The sequence below is a fragment of the Macrobrachium nipponense genome, chromosome 12 (genome assembly GCF_015104395.2).
Source record: "Macrobrachium nipponense isolate FS-2020 chromosome 12, ASM1510439v2, whole genome shotgun sequence".
In the NCBI taxonomy this organism is placed as follows: domain Eukaryota; kingdom Metazoa; phylum Arthropoda; class Malacostraca; order Decapoda; family Palaemonidae; genus Macrobrachium; species Macrobrachium nipponense.
Window position 1 is genome coordinate 32033004 of NC_087205.1, and position 12315 is coordinate 32045318.

The 12315-nt window shown below is 37.1% G+C and overlaps 1 protein-coding gene across 1 annotated transcript in view; it reads right to left on the minus strand.

The window, feature by feature from the left end:
* Positions 1 to 941: 941 nt before the first annotated feature.
* The window catches only part of LOC135224772 (vesicle transport protein SFT2A-like), a 62070-nt gene continuing 50696 nt past the window's right edge, over positions 942 to 12315 (minus strand). Inside the window, 4 exon segments of the mRNA XM_064264096.1 lie at positions 942 to 1058; positions 6797 to 6876; positions 6879 to 6913; positions 7242 to 7411. Coding sequence (XP_064120166.1) covers positions 942 to 1058; positions 6797 to 6876; positions 6879 to 6913; positions 7242 to 7411 — 402 coding nt within the window.

Sequence of the window (12315 nt, forward strand, 5' to 3'; positions counted from 1 at the left end):
TCTAAAAGAAAATCTTCTTTTATTTAAAGATCCTAAATATTGGAACTATAACACAAAATTAAGATTGTATTTCCTGCAGTTTTTTGCCTTCTTGCTAACAAATGTTTAAACATAACAGACTTTTATCCATCAACTTCTTTTTACTGATAACAAAATGTTTCATATTAACAATAAGTTGACCAATATTGTACAGTTCAACTGAAGAGTTTATGGCATTCTTATAATTATAACAAATACATAAAAAAATTATGAATTATATAAGGCTTAGCATCATCAAATAGTAAAAAAACAGTAAAGCTATAACATTTAGTATTTTAATTCTGTACTACATTATATTAATTGTCTCACACAAAAGAAATTAAATAAATCAAAAGTACTATGTCAAGATCAAAACTCAAATACGTATGCTGAAACATTTGGGCATCTTATTCTACACAATCCTTGAACTAAGGTATTAAGCAAAAAACTTTTTTAATCCTTCTTGAATAACTTTTTCACTTATACATCTCAAAGATAAATTCACATTACACCTTAAATATGTTGATACGGTAATCTTCTAAAAATGGATATAGTAATACTGTAGGAAGGCAACAATTGGAAAATGCAAAAGGAAACTTTTATAAGTAAGTAAGTAAGATCAGACAAAAATTTCTTTTCTAACTCCAACATGCATAGTATCTAACATGATGTTCTAAGATTAACAGCTTAAGTATGGAATATAAATCACTGGAACACATAACCTTAAAGGACGATTTAACAAAAGGTTTTAAAGATCAATAATTACTACAAGTAGCTGTGGTTTGAAGGTCAAGAAGACTTTCAATTTACGACTTACAAATAAAAGGCACAAAACCCATCACTGATTTCTGAAGAGCAGCATCCCTGATCATGACTCTTATGGAAACATCTCTCGCATTAAGAAGAAATCAGCATCAATGCAACTAGCCAAAGCCACTTCTTGCAGCATCTCTTGCATAGGGTATGTACGACAAGGAGTACCAAGTCATTGCTAGAAACTGAATAATCACTAGGAGTAATGTCAGTGCTTTTTTCTTCACCTGAAAGGAATTGAAAGTGGCAAATGTAATTAATCTGAACCTCTCCATAATAACAGTTACAACTGACCTAAATATGTCTCCTTAAATAGATAGAGCTTAATGTCCTCTTCATCTTATAATTATAAAACTAGCACTGTTGGTGTCTTAACCTACAAGGAAAATGTGGCTAATGTTTGTGTTTTAATTCATACAAACACACGTTGCTAAATATAACTGTGAATGATCAGACACATAGTTTTTAGTATTTACATACAAAGATACATAGGTTGTATATGCAATGTCTTGAAGTCCAAACTCCAATGGGGATATTCATTGCAAGTGCCTTTTACACTGAAGATGGTACTAAAGGTCTTTTGTACCATCACTTTGGTTCCAGCAGCATTGCAATCTGCATTCAACTTTTCCTCTATTCCTTTGGTTGCTTCCAACTTCTTTCCCACCACTATCACTACATTAAGGGGTCAGTTGCCTGATGCGCCTTCTCCACTGCCTTCTATCAAAGGCATCGTCCTCCACCAAACTCTTCTCTCTATATCCTCCACTTTATCTCGCCATTTTATTCTCTGTCTACCTCTTGATCCTCTTCCTCTAACAGGTTCCTTCCAAGCCCTCTTCACTCCTTCCTCATCATCCATCCTCAACACATGCCCATACCATCTCAATCGTGACTCTTATCACCGATGTAATCTTTACTAAGCCTGCCCTTCTTATTTCATCATTTTCCAATCTCTCAAGCAACGATATTCCATAATCCACCTCAACATTCTCATCTCTGTTCTTACAAGCTTTACTTCCTCTTTTCTTCTTAGAGCCCATGTTTCTCCTCCATACATTAACACTGGTCTTATCACTGTGTTATATAGCTTGATTGGTATTTTTTTATCACATACCACTCCAGCTACCTCTCTCCACTTCCCCATGTAGCTTTTATCCTACTGTCAACTTCAGCCTCATCCTCTCTCTTGGTTTAAAGTAGATCCTAAGTATTAAACTTTTCTGACTGTTGATAATCAAGCCACTTCTTTCTTGTAATACTAATCTGTCTCTATCTTCCCTACTGCTCAGCAAAACCTCTGTTTTATTTACATTCACCTTTAGGCCACCCTCTCTAAAGATTCCTACCACTCTTCAACCCTTCCCTGTAGGTCCTTCTTATTTCCAGCAGTAATCACCAGATCACTGGCATACAACAATTCCCACAATTCTTCATTCCTGATCGCTTCACTCAACACATCCATGATCAACACAAACAAAAATGTGCTTAATGCTGACCCCTGGTGTAATCCAACACTAACTTCAAAGTTTTCTGTTTCCCCAACTGCTGTTTTGTTCGCATTCTTTTATATATCATCTCGACCAGCCTAACCAACTTTTCTGGGACTTGCCTTTTCCTTAAACACCAAAACATCACTTCTCTTGGGATTCTATCATATGCTCCTCTTTAGGTCTATGAATGCACAATAGAGCTCCTGGTTTCACTCTAGCCTCTTTTCCTGTAGCTGTCTTACTATGAAGATGGCATCCGTCTCTCTTCCTCTCATAAATCCATACTGCTGTTTCCCGATCTTTACCATCTCTCTTAATCTCTCGTCCAGTACCCTCTCTCTCTAAAATTTTCAATCCATGCTCTGTTAGTTTAATTCCCCTGCAGTTACCACAATCCGTGATATCTCTCCCTTCTGCTTGTATATACGTACATATATACCATCAGGGTTGGCAATGATTAAATCAAAGGTATTTAAATCACTGATTTTTTTCATTAAAAAAAAACAAAAAAAATTATGATTTTTTAATTCTTTTTATTTTCTTAATTTGAAAACAAAAAATTGAAAAATATGGTTTGGAGGTTAACCCTTTAACGCCGATTGGACGTATTAAACATCAACGAAAATTGTCTGTGGGGTGCCGAACCGACGTATGGTAAGTCGACGAAAAAATTTTTGTTTAATAGTTCGCGGAAAAATAGTTATAGGCCTATTAGGCAAAAACTTTTGAATCACGCACCTTGGGGGATGCTGGGAGCTCACGGATCAAGCTGTTGTTTTGTACAATCGTTACCTAGGCGCGCAAGCGCGAATTACTTTCTTCTCTCACTAAAAAGCATCAGCGACACATCTCCGAAACTATTTCGTCACTTTGACATAATTTTTCCACCATTTTATATTAGCTGTTACATAGACTATTATATATGAAAATGTGTGCAATTTCATGTAGAATACAACTAAAAACAACCCATGGTTGTAGCTTTTATCAGTTTTGAAATATTTTCATATAAATAAACGATAAGTGCCAAAATTTCAACCTTTGGTCAACTTTGACTCTACCAAAATGGTCAAAAAATGCAATTGTAAGGCTAAAACTCTTATATTCTAGTAATATTCAATCATTTACCTTCATTTTGCAACAAATTGGAAGTCTCTAGCACAATATTTAGATTTATGGTGAATTTATGAAAAAAATGGTTTTCCTTACGTCCGCACGGTAACTCTCCGAAATCATAAATTTTTTCATCGGATTGTTGTAATATTTGCACCATTTTAAATGAGCCATTACATAAATAGTATATATGGAAATGTGCGCAATTTCAGGTATAATAAAACTAAAAACAACCCATAGTTTGTAGCTTTTTATCAGATTTGAAATATTTTCATGTAAAATAACGCTAAGTGCCAAAATATCAACCTTTGGTCAACTTTGACTTGACCGAAATGGTCGAAAAACACAATTGTAAGCTAAAACTCTTATATTCTAGTAATATTCAATCATTTACCTTTATTTTGCAATGAATTGGAAGTCTTTAGCACAATATTTCGATTTATGGTGAATTTATGAAAAAAAAAAAATTTTCCTTACGTCCGCGAGGTAAACTCTTCTGAAAAAAAAAAAAAAATTTTTTTCGTCCGATTGTCGTAATGTTTGCACCATTTTAAATTAGCCGTTACATAAAGTTTTTTTAATAAAAATGGGCACAATTTCATGTAGAATACAACAAAAAACAATCCATGGTTGTAGCTTTTATCAGTTTTGAAATATTTTTCATATAAATAACAATAAGTGCCAAAATTTCAACCTTTGGTCAACTTTGTCTCTACCAAAACAATGGTAAAAAAAATTGGGGCAATTGTAAGCTAAAACTCTTATATTCTAGTAATATTCAAACATTTACCTTCATTTTGCAACAAATTGGAAGTCTAGCACAATATTTCGATTTATGGTGAATTTATGAAAAAAAGGTTTTCCTTACGTCCGCGCGGTATCTCTTCCGAAAAGATCATAAATTTTTTCGTCCGATTGTCGTAATATTTGCACCATTTTAAATGAGTCGTTACATAAAGTTTTATATGTGGAAATGAGCGCAATTTCATGTAGAATACAACAAAAAACAATCCAAGGTTGTAGCTTTTATCATTTTTGAAATTTTGGAAATCATTTTCATATAATAACAATAAGTGGCAAAATTTCAACCATTCGTCAACTTTAACTCGACCGAAATGGTAAAAAAACGCAATTGTAAGCTAAAAACTATTACATTCTAGTAATATTCAATCGTTTACCTTTATTTTACAACAAATCAGAAGTCTCTAGCACAATATTTCGATTTATGGTGAATTAATGAAAAAACTTTCCTTACATGCCGCGCGGTAACTTCCAAAAAAAACCCATAAATTTTTTCATCCGATTGTCATAATGATTGCACCATTTAAATGAGCCGTTACATAAAGTTTTATATATGAAAATGTGCGCAATTTCATGTAGGATACAATAATAAACATCCATGGTTGTAGCTTTTATCAGTTTTGAAATATATTCATATAAATAATGATAAATAGAAAAAATTCAACCTTCTTCGGTCAACTTTAACTCAACCGAAATGGTCGAAAACTGCAATTTGTAAGCTACAACACTTACAGTCTAGTAATATTCAATTAATTACCTTCATTTTGCAACAAACGGGAAGTCTCTAGCACAATATTTCGATTTATGGTGAATTTTTGAAACAGCTTTTTTTTACGTCAATGCGTTACGAATTCATGCATCATATTGTGATAATATTTTCTCTGTGTTGCTTTGATTGTTTTACAATTTGTTATATACCAAAATCATTGCAATTTAGTGTACAATACAACAACAAAAAATTAACTCATTAGCTTTAACCGTTTTTGCTCACAGCGCGATTTGTAAACAATTATATGACATTTTTTTTGCGCTGTCATACATTCCAATATTTATATATGATAATGATATTTATTTTCATTTCTGATGGTTTTGCATACTAAACTTCATGCAATGACAAACAAAGGAGCCAAAAATGAACTCTTAATCTTGAAAACTAAGCGTGCTGTGATTCAATTTTTTTAAAAAAACCTTTTTTCTGCTTGTCGGCGATCACTCGCGAACGCCGCCCGGCATACGGGAGACACTTTCGGAAATACCGGCTCGGCGTTTAAGGGTTAATAAATAAAAAGTTAAGCATAACTGTGCTGCATCTATATTTTGACATAGAAAAAAATTGCCAGTACATACTTTAGGCCAGAATGAAAAAAAACTGGAAACCTAAAAAATAAATTGATAGTAATTCTGTCATGAAATACATTTAGATGAAAAAAAGATTGAAAAAGCATCCAACAATTTAAAAAAACAAATAAAAAATCAAATAAATAAAAAAAATCAAATAAATAACTGATTTTTTGTTAAATTTTTTTTCATAAAAAAATTAAAGACATCTCCTCCCAATCCCTGAGCATTTCAGTGAGAGGACAAATAGCTTTTAAAAATCCAGCATCCATTTTCTCTCCCTCTGTATCTAGTAATTTGAGCATTTCAACTTGTAACTCCGATGGACCTGGTGATTTTACCATTCTTCATTTTCCTTAATGCTCTCTTCACTTCTGTATCCTGGTCTCTCCACCCTCTGTGCTTCACCCATTTCTCTCTCTCTCATTTTCAGCATTTAACAGTTGTTCAAAATATTCTCGCCATCTCTTCTTAATGTCTTCCTCCCTATACAATATATTTCCATCACTATCCTTGATGACACCCAATCTACCCACATCCTGTCTGCCTTTTCCTCAAGTTTGAAATCTTATAGATATCCTCTTTTCTTGTCTCTTGTTCCTAGTCTTTCATTCAACTGTTCTGCTGCCCTTCCCATAGCCATACCTACCCTCCTCCTCGCCTCTCTTTCCTCTTCTCTGTACCTTTCTTTTGTACCCTGTGCAGAAGAAAGTCCTTAGATGCTTTTGATTTTCTTTTAATTGATTCTTGCACCTCTCCACTTTTCTCCTCACAACACTCCAATATCCGCTGGTTCTTCCCACCAGTTCCTCTGCTTCCCCCAAACATATTCTCATGTCTGCCCAGATATTTCCACTCTATTACCCTGTCTAAATTCTATGTTCCCCCTTCCATACATCTCTCTCAGTCCTCCTAAATTGCCCCCCCCCCAATCCTCCTTTAAGGTCCCAAATTTTAATTCTAGAGCTTCTCTCTTCTTGGGTTTCCTACCTCTCATTTTAAAATCCATCACCACCAACCTATGCTGTTTAACACACGCTTCTCCCAAGATCATTTAGTGGTTGCTTCCAATCTTACTATGTAAATTTTCTTAGGGGACCTTTCCCTTCCACAAGAGTAAACCTTTTGGGGAACCCTTTCAGAGGTTGGAAATGTGACTAAATGGTAAATGCTCAGCAACTTAATAATGAAAAAAAAAAAATGAAAATATTGAGGTTACTTACAGCAAATGCTGCCACAAGAGTCAAGATCAGGGCAGTAAACATGATGATGGTGGCTACAATGCGTGTCTTTGAGAACATTTCTTCAGTTGATTCATGGGCCCCATAAGGAAGCAGGTACTGTATTGAAAAAATCAACTGAGGCATAGTAATAAGCACAAAAAATTGCAACAGATTGCAAAAAATAAGTAGAATTGAAAAACACTTTCAGAAATGTCATCAAATATTTTATTCTAAGATTCAACACATTATGACCAGCAGTAATACAGTGAATGAGGTCTAAATATTCACTAACTTATGTGTATTAAAATTACTACTACAACTCTCAATAATGCTACCTTAAAGCTGACTGTAAGTCCAGTATTAAAATACATTAACCCAGAAATGACAAGGTTGTATGCAAGACTGGAGAACAACTAAACAGGGAGGGATTCTCACAGGTACTTACCTTGACAGAGCCATTATGTTTCCCAGCGTGTAAAAGATGCCGAATAAAATGACACCTTTAGGAAGGAAGAACAACGCAGACCCAAGGATGGAGAACAGGAACCCCAACCCAAAGCAAATGGCAAAGCCCTTTACTCTCGTACTCCAGCTTAAGTTGGAGCTGTCGACAACCTGAAAATAGGATGCGAAAGCCATTAAATTTACCATTAACTTTTGTATTTATATTTTCACAAACATGAAGTGATATTAAATATCCTCAAAAAAAAAAAAATAATAATAATAATAATGGTTAAAAATATATCAATTAGTACAATAAATTTGTTAATTATGATTAATGCTGGATGCATGACTTTAGTTGTAACTTACCCGATTTTCTATAGAGAATTTGCATGTTCTAATACAAGTCAACATTTTTAAAACATAAAAAAGATGTGCCTAGTATTTTGTATAAACAAAAATTTCAAGATAATGTCAAAGCAGGCAAGGAAACAACAAAAAGTCCAAAGTTAGTGTATAAAAAATTAATAATAAACAACCACTCAAGTCTAATGAAAATGAGTGAAGTATGAAACTGCACATCAAGGTGGAACTTCAAATAGTGTCCATGTTCTTGAGAAAACCACCTGTGCAATAAAACATTAAATTTCTGTGCAATGAACATAGCACTTTATACAAGTTTAGCCAGTGCTGCATAACTAAGAATGGAATAGAATGGAATAGTGTGGATGATGATGATAAGGAAGAATTATTATTACAATTATAATGATCACAGTTGGAAAGTTAGAAGTCTGCATAAATCAACTGATCATAACAATAAACAATACCATTACAATAAACAATATCATTACAATAACAAATACATACAGAGCACAGCTTGGGAAAAATGTGAAAGATCGCAAAAGATTTTTGACAGTAAATAATGAACTCATTTTTAAACATCGTGGAGAGCAAGAGGTTACATTTGAAGGCCAGTGAAGTGGCAACACCTAAAGCTTACAGGTATGTAAAATATTAAAGATGATTTTTACAATAAAATACATATATATACAGGCAGTCCCCCGGTTATTGCAGGGGTTCCGTCCTTGGAGGGGTGCTCATAAGGGAAAACCCCCTATTTACCGAAACTCTGTGATTTATGGCCCCTCCGTTAGGTGTGCTGATACCATAACTCATTATTCACGCCTTATGGCACCGATAACTGTAACTGGGCCCGTTCTGGCACAATAAATTTGTTTGTTCATACTTACCTGGCAGATATATATATAGCTGTATTCTCTGAAGTCCGACAGAATTTCAAACTCCCGGCACACACGCAGTGGTCGGCCAGGTGGGTTAGTACCCATTCCCGCCGCTGGGAGGCGGGTTATCAGGAAAACCATTCCCATTTTCTATTCAGATTTTCTAATGCCACTGTCCCCTGAGGGAGGTGGGTGGGTACTTGATTATATAATATCTGCCAGTAAGTAAGAACAAAACTTTATTGTATCATAACAATATCATTTTGTTCATGACACTTACCTGTCAGATAATATATATATAGCTGAATCCACCTTGGAGGTGGAAAGGGACAGAATAGAATGATTTTAGGAAACAAATTGCATGCAGATGATTGACATCTTGGTTCCACCTGTTAGCATAGCTGACTTCGTGATTACTGTCACCCAAGTCGGCTTTTGCTTTACTAGTCTCTCCTTGCTGGAGACTCTAGTAAAGCAAAAGCCGACTTGGGTGACAGTAATCACGAAGTCAGCTATGCTAACAGGTGGAACCAAGATGTCAATCATCTGCATGCAATTTGTTTCCTAAAATCATTCTATTCTGTCCCTTTCCACCTCCAATGGTGGGATTCAGCTATATATATATCTGACAGGTAAGTGTCATGAACAAAATGATATTGTTATGATACAATAAAGTTTGTCTTACTTACCTGGCAGATATATATAATCAAGTACCCACCCACCTGTATAGCTGGTGAGTTCTAGATGATCTGTCAACGGGAGCGTGACCACAATGTGACTAGACCATATTGACCATACCATGAGGGCTAAGAAGTAATATATATCACCACCTGACCAACCTAGCCAAAGTTAAGGATGTTTTAACTAAGGCTTAAGAATTGAGAAGTCCGCCATTGGCGGCGACCCAACAACTAAAATTAACAGCTCTTCCTAACCATTTTCTACAGGATAGGATGAGTGGTACAGTGGTCCCCCCGTATTCGCGGGGGATGCGTACCAGACACCCCCCGCGAATGTTTTGGAACCCCTAACAAAATGCTAAAAACAGCTTATTTTGTTAGTTAAAACTTAAGAAAAACCACTAAAAATTTTCATACTTGGTTTTTTTAATAGTTTTATCACAAAAAGTGCATTTTATGATGAAATTGATAAGAAAAACCAGGAATTTGTGGATATTTCTCATAGAAAAATACCGCGAATGCGCGAATTTTCCGCGAATAATGCAGGGAAACGTTCCCAAGAGAAATCTGCGAATGTGTGAATCCGCGAATCTGGAGAATGTGAATAGGGGGGTCCACTGTACTTCTCGCCCCCAAGATTGCTGTCTGCAGACACGTATGGCCCTAGCGAGTCGCAGATCTCATATGTCGTTTTCACATCCCGCAGGGAGTGTGAAGCAAACACAGAGTTGCTTCGCTAAAATGCGATACTCAGTATGTTACTGAGTGCCATGCTCTGTTGAAATGCTTCCGAGGCCGCGCCCTCACCTCGTGAGCATTTACTTTAAAAGGTTTAAAATCTTTGTCCAAACATGACGAATGCGCCTCTTTGAAAGAACTCCTTAATAATAACGCCAGGGCGTTCCTCGACATGGGCAAGTCTGGTCTTTTTACGGAACACAGCAGATTGTCCGAAGGACCTCGACTTTTTTTTAGTTTTATCTAGGTAAAACTTGAGTGTCCCGACAGGGCACAGGACTCTCTCTGGCTCTTGCCCAATAATTTGTGCCATCCCCTTGATCTTCAAGCTTCTGGGCCAAGGATTAGACGGGTTTTCATTCTTAGGCAAGAACGGAAGGCTTAGTGAACACACCGCATTATGTCCTCTAAAGCCAAAATGTCTGATGATGGCTTAAACCTCAGTAACCCTCTTGGTCGTAGCTAGAGTGGTTAGAAAGTTAGCCTTTCTGGTCACGTGCATTAAGTTTACAGAAAGGAGAGATTCGAAATGCTTTGACATCAGGAACTTCAGACTACGTCTAAGTTCCATGCTGGAAGCTTTGATCTAGACAGATTCGAGATTTCCACAGACCTCAAAAATCGTGAAGGGCTTTGTTGTCCGACATATCCAAATCTCTGAGCCTAAAGGCCGTCAACAACATATTTCCGTATTCTTTAATAGTTGGAACTGTCAGCTTATCCCATTCTTCACACGGAAAAGGAAGACGGTAATGTAATTCACAGAGGTCAAGGTGGAGGAAAAGCCATTCTTCCTGCACTATCTCCAAAATGGCCCACTCCGACTGGTACACTGCAAAATAGGCAGCACTTCTTTGCCTTGGCAATAGCACTTGCCACTAGTCTTGAAAAGCCTCTCGCTCTGATCAACTTCTCTATAGTCTGAACGGAGTCAGACTCGGAGCAGAGAGGTTTTGTGGTACCTCTCGAAGTGGGGCTGTTAGAGTAGAGCGACTCTCTCGGGAAGGGTCCTTGGAAAGTGCGCTAGGAAGGACATGATCTCTGTGAATCCAGTCTCTCAAAGGCCAACATGGAGTGATCAGCGTCATGCTCGCTCCCTCTGACGCCAGAAATTATCTTATTACTTCTCCTAAGAGTTTGAATAGGGGAAAGAGACTAAACATCCATCCCCGTTCAATCCCATAGGATGGCGTATATTGCTACCGCTCCTGGATCGAGAATAAGGGAGCAGTCTAGAGGAAGCCTCTTCGTCTTCAACATTGCGAAGAGATATGTCACAGGATGCCATTAAAGTCTCCACAAACTCCGATATACTTCAAAGCGAAGATTCTACTCGGACATCAGTATTCGTTGCAGTCGATCAAGATGATACGCACGGACGTTCTGCCAACGTGCAACGAACCTCTTGAGGATCGTTATGTTCTGTGCTTGTTCTCACAACAGGTTCTCTTTCGTTAACTCGAACAGGGACCTAGAGAGTGTTTCTCGATACTTCTTGAGATATGCAGGAGCTGTGGAATTGTCAGAGATGATCTGGACCACTGGGTAAACAACTCGTTTTTAGAAGAACTGGAGAGCCAACCGAATTGCTTCCAATTCTATGAGATTATGAGCTAGGACATCTGTACCCCTCTCCAGATGCCTGGCACAGTCTCGCTATCCTCTTAGGTGATCCTTGACTTTGGGAGATGTTCAGAATCATTTCTAGATCTTTGATGCTATTCCAGTTTTCCAGCAGGAAAAACTGGAGGTGTCTGAATTGCAGTCTATTCAGGGAAACAAACTTCTCCAGCGAGGAAATGGTCCCCAGCAGACTCATTCATTCCCTCACCGAGCATGTTTCCTTCCCTAATAAGGCTGCACTTTGCTTAAGCAGGTGTGCATTATTATAGTGCTATGCCGCGGTAGACTCGTACAGAATTCTGTTACCTTGCGGTAAACAGAACTGAAAAGGTCTAATATATATCTCTGTTGAAAAATTTCTCGCAAAGCGAAGAAGATGTTCATTCATGCATGCTAGAATTCCCCTCAAACCGAGGCTAAAGTCCGTGATTGTAGGGCAGAGATACGGTTAGACAGTCAATCCCACAGGAGAGAGAGACGTAACCGACCGCGCATGGCACCTACGTTCGCCGTCTCGCACTATTATGCCTGAGTTGCCAACTACTCCATTCTACGAAGGAAAGGTTGTTATTATTATCAAGCCGAAAGAAGACTCTCAAGCAGGCCTATTTAAGCGAAACAGAATTCGCTAAATACAGAAGCTGAGTTGGTGTTGTCGTAACAATACCTTAAAAATCTAAAAGGGAAACCGGAAACTCCTGGAAGGTTGCAGGGAGTACCGATTAAATGCACTTAGAATAATAGCCCTTTTGGTTGCCATCCGTAGAGGTAACTACGTTATGCGTATGTGACTTGA